Below are 13,250 nucleotides of genomic sequence, written 5' to 3'. Positions count from 1 at the left end.
TTGTATTTTTTTAAATAATCTTTTAAAAGGTACTAAATACGATACCAAAATTGCTAAAAGTTGATCGATTCTTCAAGTATTTTGTTTCTCCCTCAACATCCACCCTCTCTCTTTCTCTTTCTTTTCTCTCTTTGACTGAAATTGTGAGATTTACTGTAGAGAAATTAATTAAAATTCCCCGCTGATTCACCCATGACTTTTATCTCTCAAGAGTGACGAAAATGATACATAAAACAGGTTTCCAAGAATATGTCACTTCTAGATGACAGTCACATACCTGATTCCCGGATGTAGGAAACAGAGAAATTACGAAGAGGGGAAGGAAATCAGTAATTTTGTAGTTTAAATGTAATGTTCAATGTTGAAGAATGGTATTCCTTTTTAATTGTTCCTTGTTTGAGCGTTTATTATACGCACTGTACTCGTCAACGCTCGTCCGTTTTGCCAATCCATTGTTACCTATCCAGAAGTGATCTTTTTGGTGTGTGTGTGTGTGTGTGTGTGTGTGTGTGTGTGTGTGCGTGTGTGCGTGCGTGTGTGTGCAGCACAAGGGTTTAATAAAGCAGATATTAATTGGCTTGATTGAGTTAATCAAGATAGCTTTTTCTGAGACGCATGCAGAATTTTTATGTTGATTTTTTATGCATGGTATGATTTGTAAAAAACAAACAAACAAACAAACAAATATTTTGCACAGTATGTTAAAAAATAAATGATATGATGTAGCAGCATAAGTCGTAGAGAGAAGAATACAACTGCTTATTTTTTGTTCATGTTAGTCAGGGGCGGATCTAGCTTTTTATAAAGGGGGGGGGGTTGGGGCGGTATGCGAGGGAGCGTAGCGACAGAGCCCGAGCGAGCGGAGCGAGCGAGGGGGGGGGGGGGGAAGGGTGTGGGAGGGGGGTGTCCCCCCTCCCACAGTAGGGAGAATTTTTGAAAATCTGTGTGTGAAAATGGCGTTTTCTTGCATCTAAAACACCACTATTTTTGGTATAGAGGTCATTGCCATAAATAGAAAAAAATAAAATTACAAGTAAAAAAAAAAGAAGATAAGATTTAAAAAAAAATGGTCCCCGTATTTTTTTTTTTTTTTTTGGGGGGGGGGGGTTGCAACCCCCCCCCCCCCAACCCCCCCCCCCCCCCCCTCTAGATCCGCTTCTGTTAGTGTCATTGTATACATGGGTCTGATATCGAATTAAATTCAAATAAAGAATATCATGAAAAAAAAAGTGTGTGCGCGCGCGCATGATGTATGTAGATATTCAAATTTGAATGTCAAGAGTTATTAAAGGGGTACAGTTAAAGAGCAAGGTCCTGTATAATTAGTTTGACTTGTATGAACTGATTTGTATGAAAAAAAAGATGAAGGTAAAAAAAAAAATGTTTCTTTGTTTTTTATCAATAACCCACAAAGGCACTTAACAGGGTGTATAGGGACCTACTGCAAAGTATTTTTTCATAACTTTCTATATACATACCAGAGTACGTGAAGTTTTCACTGCTTAGCTTAAATCAAAAAGAAACATGGAATCAAATAGGTCATGGTCACGTGGTACAGACAGAATCCGATACCGCGCGTACGGACACACATATATTACCACAATCTCAATGATTGAGTCGAAAATTGATTCCGTATACTGTGTACCGTAATGCACTTGTAACGCACACGGGGAGTGTGTATGGACGGTCCTTACCTATATTAACACGGAGATATGTAATGGTTTAGTCCTTTTCCGAGGGGCACCCTAGCTGGATAAAGTCGATAAGCATGCACCCATGTAATCCCAAGGATTGTCGAAGCAATCAACCTTCCTCCCTTTCACACCTCGAGGTGTGTTAGATTTCAACACTGATTAGATTTCATCCGATTCAATTACATCGATGGGGCTATCATTTTGCCGAATTGCTCGGATCTCCGAAAAGTTTCCCCTGCCAAAGCACAGGTCGGCTCAACGTTCCCAGCTTCCATCAGAAATGCACTATTATTTTATTTTTAAAGTCCTAATTATGATGTGACATAAAATCCAAACGCACTTTTCAGTGAAATTTCTTGCGAATTGCACTTTTCAAATACATTTTCAGAGAGAGAAAGACCGGGGAAGGAGAGAGAGAGTAAACGTTTGGGTATCATGTTTGTGTGTACAAGTGAGTTCGAGGATACCTACTAGATTAAAAATATTCTGATATTTCATAAAGAAACCGTTTTTATCTTTGTGTGTATGTTGTTGTGCATGTAGGCCCCTATTACGAAAAAAAAATTAAACATGAAAATAATAATAATACAAAAAATCCGTCCTCGTTCCACTTGCAATAATACCAAATAAAACAATTAAAAGAAGACAAGTCATTTTTTTTTCTGTCTCAATGTAAGACTCGTCACGATTTGTTCACGTAGGATGAGTAATTGTTGCTGGGATACCTAAGCCCTTAACCTCCAATATCACAAAGCTCAGGATCACGAAGAAGCCGTGACATGTCTATCACCTTGACTACAAGTCATCTTGCGGGGCGGGGAAGGGGTAAGTCTGTCAGTATGTGTGTATGTACAGTGTATGGTGCGCGTGTGTGTATTTGTTCGTTTGTTCGTTCGGAGCGTCACGGGGCTCACTTTATCCTAGAATGAGCGACTAGTTATAGCATCATAAATATCTTTGACCCCCCCCCCCCCAAGCACACATGTATGCTACACACGCACACACACACGCACCTGGAAAAAAAAAATCCAAACGTTCCGCTCCCCATGATGTGTAGAAGTGAAGAGTATAGCCTCCTATTTAACATTTTCTATTTCTGATATGGAAAGGTGAGATCATGTTCCAAAATTTCATGGACTTCTCTCCCATTAATACCAAGTTATTCTTGGAGATTATCACAAAATATGACAGATTATGTCGGTAAGAGTGAGAAGAGAGAAGGGAGAAAAGAGAGAGATGCCAGAGCATCGGGGTGAATCGAAGGATGAACAGAAAGAAAGAAAGACAGGATGAAAAAGGAATAAAGAAAGAAAGAGGAAAAAGGAAAGAAGAAAGAAAGACAGGATGAGAGTGGAAGACAGACAAGCAGACTTTAGCAGTCATTACAGCATGATTAAGAGCAAGGGCTAAATGAATGGTTACACGTTTTAAAGCCACCCAATAAATCATTCGACGCAACCATTTAATGATCGTGTTTATATCGTCTTCAAAAACCATCAATATTGCATGCAAAGTGTAATACCTTAAAGAGTGTGCACGATTATTCAGGACAGAACACTTCCGAGTTTCGAAAATGACCAAAAAGAAAATAATTTATTTTCTATAACAGAAACGAACGCAATGTAAAAACCAATACGTCCGTTGAAACATAAGTGAACGTGTGATTCAAAACTACTGGTTCATCACATTAGATAGAAATGACTTAGATAGAAATGACTTAGATATCTAGCGAATGTTGATACTTACAAATGTTATGGAAAGGATAATTGCTGTAAAGAATACAATCATCAAAGAAAACACGCAGTACTTCTGTTTCGCCTTAACCACATAGGAGTATACACCGCATGTCACCTGTATAAAATGGGGCGCAGCAAATTATATCCGTGAGTGCATTTAATTTACATCCAGTGTGCTAAGTGTTAAACTGAATTCATGCTCAAATTAGACACTACTGAACAACGGCGTAAATCCATACTGAGGAGTGGGGGGGGGGGGGGGATGGTCACCATCACCACGATTACAAGCCCATAACCGGACCGGCGCAGCCTTTTTTTTTTTTGGGGGGGGGGGAGAAGCTTTGTGCCCCTCCCCTCCCCCCTCCCACACACACACACTTTACAGGGATCGGATGCCCCACTCTTTTGTATGAAATATAAAGTGGGAGAAAAGTGGCAGCAACAACATAAAGACTTTTTGTTCTTGTTGCTTTTTTTTTCTTTTTTTTTTTGCTTGTCAGACGACTTTCGGCGAAATATCTGTGAGAGGGAGCGGAACGACAGGACGGGGGAAGGGTGCATGTGTATGGGGGGGGGGGGGTATCCCTCTCCCACACGAGGAAGATTTTGCATTTTCAGACCTGAAATTCAGCGATCTGGTGCTCACTTGTGGTGAAAATTTTGTTTTCTTTTCTTTAAAAAAACAATAAGAAAATGAAATATTCGCAATATATTATTGAATGACAAAATCGTGGTATTTCAGCTCTTGCTGTGCGACATCACTGTGAAGGCCTACTAAATAATGGGGCCTATCATCGGCGTAGACAGGATTTGATCTTAGGAGGAGCGGTTATGTGAGGGAACGAATCAAGCGAGGGGGGAGGGTATAGTAGGGGGGTTTCGCCCTCCTACGGTGAAATCTCTTTGCGTTGAAAATTTTGAAATTTTTCAGTCCAAAAACTGCCGTTTGTAGCTATATTCTTCGCTTTGGAAATTAAGGGGGGCACACCAGGCGCAACTGCTGTCAATCACTGGCAGCAACATCAGGAGAATGGCATAGCGATTAAATGCGAGCGAGCGGAGCGAGCGAGCATGAAAATTTAAACATTTTACAGTCTAAAAACTGCAGTTTGCAGCTATACTTTTTCGCTTTGGAAATTAAGGGGGGCCGCATCAGGCGCAACTGCTGGCAATTACTGGCAGCAACATCAGGAGAATGGCACAGCAGTTAAATGCGAGCGAGCGGGGCGAGCGAGCTTGAAAATTTTGACATTTTACAGTCCAAAGACTGCCGTTTGTGGCTGTATTTTTTCGCTTTGGAAATTATGGGGGCACACCAGGCGCAACTGCCGGCAATCGGGCAGCAACATCAGAATGGCATAACGATTAAATGCGAGCGAGCGAAGCGAGTGAGCTTGAAAATTTTGATATTTTACAGTCCCACATGTCCTTTGTGGCTGTACTAGTATTTTTTCGCTTTGGAAATTAAGGGGGGAGGGGGCGCACCGGGCGAAAACTGCTGGCAGTTACTGGCAGCAACATCAGGAGAATGGCATAATGATTAAATGCGAGCGAGCGAAGCGAATGAGCTTGAAAATTTTGACATTTTCCAGTCCCAAAAACTGTCGTTTGTGGCTGTATTTTTTCGCTTTGGAAATTAAGGGAGCGCACCGGGCAAAAACTGTTGGCAATTACTGGCAGCAACATCAGGAGAATGGCATAATGATTAAATGCGAGCGAGCGAAGCAAGCGAGCTTCAAAATTTTGACATTTGACAGTCCAAAAACTGCCGTTTGTAGCTATATTTTTCGCTTTGGAAATTAAGGGGGCGCACCAGGCGAAAACTGTTGGCAATTACTGGCAGCAACATCAGGAGAATGGAATAATAATTAAATGCGAGCGAGCGAAGCGAGCGAGCTTCAAAAATTTGACATTTTACAGTCCCCAAACTGCCGTTTGTAGCTATATTTTTCGCTTTGGAAATTAAGGGGTCGCACCTGCTCACAATCACTGGCAGCAACATCAGGAGAATGGCATAGCGATTAAATGCGAGCGAGCGGAGTGAGCGAGCTTGAAAATTTTGACATTTTACAGTCTAAAAACTGCCGTTTGTAGCTATACTTTTTCGCTTTGGAAATTGAGGGGGCACATCGAGTGCAACTGCCGGCAATTACTGGTAGCAACATCAGGAGAATGGCATAGCGGTTAAATGCGAGCGAGCGGAGCGAGCGAGCTTGAAAATTTTGACATTTTACAGTCCAAAGACTGCCGTTTGTGGCTGTATTTTTTCGCTTTGGAAATTAAGGGGGCTCACCGGGCGCAACTGCCGGCAATTACTGGCAGCAACATCAGGAGAATGGCATACTGATTAAATGCCAGCGAGCGAAGCGAGTGAGCTTGAAAATTTTGACATTTTCCAGTCCTAAAAACTGTCGTTTGTAGCTATATTTTCGCTTTGGAAATTAAGGGGGCGCACCGGGTGCACCTGCTGTCAATCACTGGCAGCAACATCAGGAGAATGGCATAGCGGTTAAATGCGAGCGAGGGGAGCGAGCGAGCTTTAAAATTTTAACATTTTACACTCCAAAAACTGCCGTTTGTAGCTGTATTTTTCGCTTTTGTTTGTCCCACTTTTATTTGAGGACCACCCCCCCCCCATCGACGCCTCAATACAAATTAGGTTGCTTTTGTTAAGTGAAAGATCTGCTGCACACTCTTTTAAGGAATATACGTCTATGTCAAAAGTGTATAAAGTTTATCCCTTATCCTGTATAGCGGACCTTTTGCATGTTCATGATTGCAATACAACGATCTGGTGCATAGTTCTGGCGATATTTGGACAATTTTCCATTAAGAAAGTTCGAAATTTGTCCTCATCTCGGGAATTGCTTGGGGGATAAATGATTTGTCTGTCTAAACACTTCCTTTGGGGCGGGGCAAATGCCCCTTTGTCCCCCATAGATTCGACGTCCCTGATCTTCCCTTGGTATGCCCATAGATGTATCCTGACTGAGTCATCAGTCACTGTCGTTTCTCAGGAATGATTCAGGAAATGGAGGGGATTCAATTATGGCGATAAAGTTGTTGTTATTGTTTGTTTGTATGTTTTCGTACATATTTTGCAGATGGTCCCCAGTTACTCGCGTCATAGCATGTTTACATGTAGACCTATACTATTTGACGTTGTCAACGCCTGAGCCATACCTTACAGTGTATGTCGATGTTACTTTCTTCGCGAGCGAGCGAAGCGAGCGAGCGCTTGAGAAAATTATACATTTTCCTGCAAGATAGAATACTGTTCAGCTCTGTTACCTGTCTGAAGGCCGGCGTACAAACGTCATGCAATATGCCAAAATTGATACAATCACATTTCTGCTTTCTTCATTTTTTCCCCTCAAAATTCAGGGGGGGGGGGGATGATTGTACAGGCCATCCCCCCCTCCTCCATTTCAGGGGGGGATATATCCCCCCCATCCCCCCCGGGATTTACGCCCATGCTACTGAATGAGAATAATATTATACAAAAGACTTCCGCTGTTCTTTGCTGAGCTTTGCTCTTCTCTTTCATGAAATTAAATTGATCACAACATCCAAAACTACTCGTTAATTCGTTTATTTTAGAATATATCTATACAATTTTAATTTTGGATTTTCACAGAAAACAAATTGTCCTAATATTTTCAGTGATTGTTTATACAGTGTATATACAAACAGATTGAACAGATTCCAATATCACTTCGATGTTACGTCTAATGTTTGTTCGTTCGTTTGTTTGTTTGTTTGGTTGTTGTTTTTTTATGCCTCTCCTCTCAGTGGTGTTATGAAGAAGGCGACATTAATGATCATTCTGTTTGGAGGCGTTTATAAACTCTCAGTTATTCTATTGCCTAAAAACGATTTCATAAGGAGGAAATGACTGAGTGAGAATGACAGAGCTTTATGTGTCCTTCTGTTCGCGACTAGATGATACTACCGGAGATTTCATTGTAATAACACAATACTGGCAGCATTGATCGCTATATGACTACACTATGTACAGAAAAAGGCACGATGAAAACAACAACAAATGCACCCAAACGTTGTATGGAAGGCCATAGGTCCCATATTTAGATTATGCAACTGCCCGCAGTTGTTGTTTGTTGCTATTTTCTGTCCCAAAAGCATTGGGCGTGATGAATCATGGGACGAAACGATTCCATAACAAAATACAGGGCGGTGGATTAGAAAACACACGAACACATGCGGACGACGACACGAAAAAGTGGCGGATCAGAGCGAAGGTCTGAATATCCCACTGATATAATAATCTACTGCGACCTTTGCGGCAGCCTATAGCCATGAACAAAGAGAAAGCACGCCAGCTGTGACAGCTTCATGTTAAACCCGAAGCTCTGTTGTCATGGCTATAAAGGTACAGCCATGTGATAGGATGGGATCCTGTCAGAATTAATCTAATCACTTGTTATAAATCATAAGAAATATTGATAACATTAGCTACAGACACATACACTTATACCAGAGTGAACGTAAACTACACGAGCCTTTCTACAGAAACAGCAAACTTACTGTATAATCACAAGCCTTCGAATGATTTACCATACAAGCGTTAAAATGAATAAAAACAGAAATACTGTCATTATTAACACTAATGTTGTGCAGTTAATGTCACTTTGCCAGCACTTTTTTTTTCTAGAAAACATATTTCGATTATCAACGTTGTACACTTCACATTGGAAGCATTGGAATATCGTAAAGACGGAATCCATATACGTGGTTCGCATCGCAGATAAAAGGCACCACAATAAGGGCTTACCTGACAATTACAATGCTAGACTGGTGACGTAGAATGTTTGGTGACATTGCACGCGTTGATTGGATGCTCGCCAGCGAGCAAGTGACGTAATTACAACACACGCGAGTGGAATCATGATAAGAAATGATGCAGCTAAAATGTATTTACAACACACTAGAGAGGAAAGAGGCTTAAGGTAATGTAAAGACTTAGCACGACATAATGTGTTGGTTACACAAATCAGCTATTCTACAGTTTACGCACATCATACACCCCTCTCTGCATAGTTTACGATATCATTTCACAAACGAGGTCCTATTATTATGCAAGTCAGTATGTCTTCATGGAAAACGAATTGATGATGACGGCACTTAATCGTTGCCAAGTGAACATTATCACACAACACATGCCAGCGACGATCTTAGGGATCATGATGATCAAAATTTCATACTATTGGATTTGTTTTTCTCCAACTTTCGCCAGCGTAATAAACACACACACACACACACACACACACACCCACACACACACACACACACACACACACACACACACACACGAACTTGAATCTATACAGTATCTATACTTGACACTGACACTTAGATTGAGACACAGATTTAGAAGTGATTGTAGGTCTTAAAGGAAGACAGAAATGATGAAATCTAATCACCTTGTAGTTTTCATCGTAATTAAACAACTATCTATAAGCAGTAAACCGCTTCTGGTATCTTTTATCATTATATAAGAAAATATATCACGTTGGTCCTGGTGTTCGATGAAGGAGCCACGTTACATAATGCTCCTCCAAGTTTAGAAAAGGAAAACACACAACAAAACAATAACCACAGTCATCATGTTTTCCTTGTCATTTATGAAGTACGAAAGCTTCTTGTAAAGAAACTTTAAAAATGGATGCTGGAAATCTGAGCAGAACCTGACAAGTAGGCCTACTTGCAAAATTTCCTTCTGTGTAATGCCATGTATATGTCATTATTATTATAACGTAACCCCTTTTGGCAACTTTTAAATTGTAGTCCTGGTCACGTGTCTATGACATCATTCGTGTAAAATTGCTCGCTAGATGTGTAATTACAGCAGTACAGAGGGCTACGCCATGAGTTCATCACATTTGTACAAAGGAATCAACACCCTATGTCTCGAATTCTGTGTAATGCCATGACAAACACTCGCGATCACAAATACCTTGACATACCTTGAAAACGCATATAAATGCGTGTTTCGAGAAATGTAGAATTAGCCATATACACACATCATCATTAAGAAACAAGAATGACAAGTATTACTGCGCAAGAGCTGTCATAATTCTGAGACTTCAGACTCCAAAATAACGATATGATGACTTACCGACATTCAAGAGATCACAAGAATTTGTATGATTTTCCTATAACTGTTATCTATTCGTTTTTTCAGTTCTACTGCATTCGTAAACTCCAAATTCGTTCTGGGAAGTATATCTCTTTACAATGGGTGTCTTGGTGACGTCACCGTGACGTGTATTGGCGTAGTACTGCTTGTTTGTTATGTGAACAAAATGCTGCTGCGATTTCTTGTTCTCTCCAAAGACATATTTTGGTTAAAACTTTGTTGCTATGAATTCGTCAACGGAGAGGACGATTCCTCTTCAGGAATTGCAGGGAAAATCATATCTTCCTGGGTACAAAACAAATAAACCACTGCACTCAGTATGATGATGTCTTGTTGGTGAAATTACTTGTAACCCCAAGTAATTATGGTCCTTGATTTATTGAATGCCGAGTAATCTCTAATCTGATTAACCGCCATTTTTTCAGTTTATTGCTGTCGTTGTGTTCTTGGACATATTTGGTATCTTGGACGTCCGAAACAGCCATCCATTATGAAAGTCTATCGCAAACTGGCAACTAACAGAGCCAAAATTAGCGAGATGGTAACGCACAGGTTTCCCGGGCAAAGACCGTTCCCCTTTCCCGTTCCGCCGATGTCCGTCGAATTCTGACCTAGATCGACTAGCTTCTGCGGGTCGCAGCCCAAGAAGTCCACGCCGAATCGTTGCGGATAGCCATCTTCCACTCGCTTGAGCGTATCATTGTAGCGATAGTATTCGAACCCCTTGAGAAAGTAGGCGGCTCCATCTATAGAGTGTGACGAATGTAAGAGAAAAGAAAATATTCGTGATATCACTAGAGAAATTAATTTCTAAATGAAAACAGCCTTTCTTCACGCCAGTAATCTAACGAGTATTGCAATTGACGAGCTATTTGAGTCCCCTTTTCATATAAAACACACTTCGAATATTGAAATTTAATTCGTTTTTATGTAATACTTAGTAGTTGTTAAGCAAGCGCGCCGGAACACTTCTGGTTTTGGGGGGGCAAAATGTCAACGGGGGCACATTTATGTGCGATGTGAGATCCTCGGCGCGGGAGCGGAGCGAGTGAGCGGGGGGGGGGGGGTGGAAAGGGGGATTCCCCCCCCCCCCCCCACTGTAGGGAGCTTTTGTAAAACAGGGTACAAAAGTCGCGTTTATAGACCATTTAAAAGCAAATTTCTGAGGAATTAAACATAGTGAAATATAATCAGTGCGAAGGACTATGATTATTACATACGGGAGTACATAATAATGTGATGGTGTGAGATCCTCGGCGAGGGAGCGAAGCGACCGAGCGGGGGGAGGGTGCGGGAGGGGGGATACCCCCTCCCACGGTAGGGACTTTTTGTAAAAACAGAGTATAAGAGTCGCGTTTATAGAGAATTTAAAGTAAATTTCTAGGGAATTAACATATTGAAAAAATCAGTTGGAAGGACTATGATCATAACATACGGGAGTACATTAATAATGTGATGGTGCGAGATCCTCGGCGAGGGAGCGAAGCGACCGAGCGGGGGGAGGGTGTGGGAGGGGGGATACCCCCTCCCACGGTAGGGACTTTTTGTGAAAACAGAGTATAAAAGTCGCGTTTATAGAACATTTAAAAGCAAATTTCTAGGGAATTAACATATTGGAAAAAAAATCAGTTGGAAGGACTATGATCTTAACATACGGGGGTTTGTGATGGTGTGAGATCCTCGTCGAGGGAGCGAAGCGACCGAGCGGGGGAGGATGTGGGAGGAGGATACCCCCTCCCACGGTAGGGACTTTTTGTAAAAACAGAGTATAAAAGTCGCTTTTATAGAGCATTTTAAATTAAATTTCTGAGGAATTAAACATAGTAAAAGAAATCACTGCGAAGGACTATGATAACTTATGAAAACTTTTCATTTTACTATAAGTACGGGCAGAACGAGCGAGCCACTTTCACTTTGCAATTTATCTGAAATGTACTCATTAAAAGCTTAAACGTGATCGCATCGTTCGAACAATGAAAAATATTCTTATACTGCTAGAAAACAAAGAAGAAAATGAAAAATGTAAGATTTACTAAAGGTATGTTTCAGCGGGCACACTCGAGGACACGAGGCTACCATCTATACACTAAATTTACTCATAAGTTCCTATTAGCGTATAGATACAATACTGTATGTTGTTAGTGTATTATAATTTTTGCATTTTCAGTTATGAAATTACTACATTTAGACAAGAAATATGCCTTTATTGTTCATTTTGGTCTTTAAATCAGTGATTAATTATTTGTTACAGGGGGCACTTTGGGGGGGGGGGGCAAAAACTCGTTTTGCCCCCCCAACATTTTGTTTGGGGGGGCAAGTGCCACCCCTGCCCCCCCGCTTCCGGCGCCCATGTTGTTAAGTGGTTATTCGTTCAGGATGTCTAGAGCAATGTATATAAATTACATAAGACTGAAGACTGCTTTATATACAAATATATCAAGGGGTGGGGGGGGGGGGGAGGAGAGAACATGGTTGCAGTTGGCGCTTCAGCCTCTATCAACAAATTATGTCGGATATTATAAATGCTACATGAAGTTCAGCTGGTTTACAAAGTAGGCATTGAATTTTTCTTTTACTTTGATATCATACTACACGGATGCATATATGAATATTGATGGCCATAAAATTGTGCCCTGGCTAAATCTAAATTTGAATCACATCAAACATTTCATGTAAGATGACTGTCGCATTCTGTTTGATTCAGCATTTCATGTAAGATGACTGTCACATTCTGTTTGATTCAACATTTCATGTAAGATGACTGTCACATTCTCGATGTTTGATTCCATTGATTTCTTTGAGCCCATGTGCATTTACAAGCGTAGAAGTACGATTTTCATTGAAACCGAGACGAAGCGCATTTAAAATCATGCTCCATAAGTTTCAAATACATGTACACGACTGTTGATGACACATGTTTTGTATACACGTTTTTTGATTATGCATATGTGATTACCTAAGGGAACAGGGCATCTTTAATGAAGCCACTTCATTTCTTACCTATGTGCAGAAAAGCTGATGATACAGGAGTTGGCACGCCCGGAAACACTTTCCGGATGTTGACCGGATACCCAGCATCCACGGTCTTCAGCTCTTCATCATACCGCCAAACCTTTCGCCCCTTTATAAAATATGTCTTGGGATAATCCCTGAATCCGATAACCGCATCCAGATTGCCTGGCAGATTCGGGTCGAGATGCTTGATTGGCTTCGGATATCCGGGCAGCATCCTCAGTCCATCGTACTTGTAATATTTAGTTCCTGTTAGCAATTAGACAGAGAGGAAGATTTTGGCTGGTATTAACATATACAGTGCTAAACAAGCTGAACACTATCATTTTATTTATCTATCTATTTTTGTCGGGGCACGATTAATCACTTACATAGTTTCCAGTGACTTGTTGCATAAAGAGTAACGACTGATCTAACGCTCAATTCATTGAGCGAAACTCAGTGAATCGAGCGTAAGATCAATACCGATCGTAAGTCTGCTTCCCGAAGATTCTTACGGTTGATTGAAAGCACATATTTAACATCAGATCGAGAGTAATTATTTTTTTTTCGAATTCCATCAATCTTAAGATCAATCTTAAGATCAATCTGTATGAAACAGGCCCAGTTTTATGATGTTTACGTCAATCACAAAAACATGACGATAGGGTT

General features: G+C 40.8%; 1 protein-coding gene across 1 annotated transcript in view; it reads right to left on the bottom strand.

The window, feature by feature from the left end:
• LOC140227643 (collagenase 3-like) overlaps positions 1-13,250 on the bottom strand; it is a 50,123-nt gene that overhangs the window by 11,914 nt on the left and 24,959 nt on the right. Inside the window, exons 8-9 of the mRNA XM_072308060.1 lie at positions 12,588-12,848; positions 10,108-10,333 (exon numbers count right to left, since the gene is read on the bottom strand). Coding sequence (XP_072164161.1) covers positions 10,108-10,333; positions 12,588-12,848 — 487 coding nt within the window. The remainder of the gene's footprint in view (positions 1-10,107; positions 10,334-12,587; positions 12,849-13,250) is intronic.

The sequence above is a fragment of the Diadema setosum genome, chromosome 4 (assembly GCF_964275005.1).
Source record: "Diadema setosum chromosome 4, eeDiaSeto1, whole genome shotgun sequence".
Classification (NCBI taxonomy): Eukaryota; Metazoa; Echinodermata; class Echinoidea; order Diadematoida; family Diadematidae; genus Diadema; species Diadema setosum.
The sequence above is the reverse complement of the archived record's forward strand: the minus strand, read 5'-3'. Positions and strand labels throughout refer to the sequence as shown.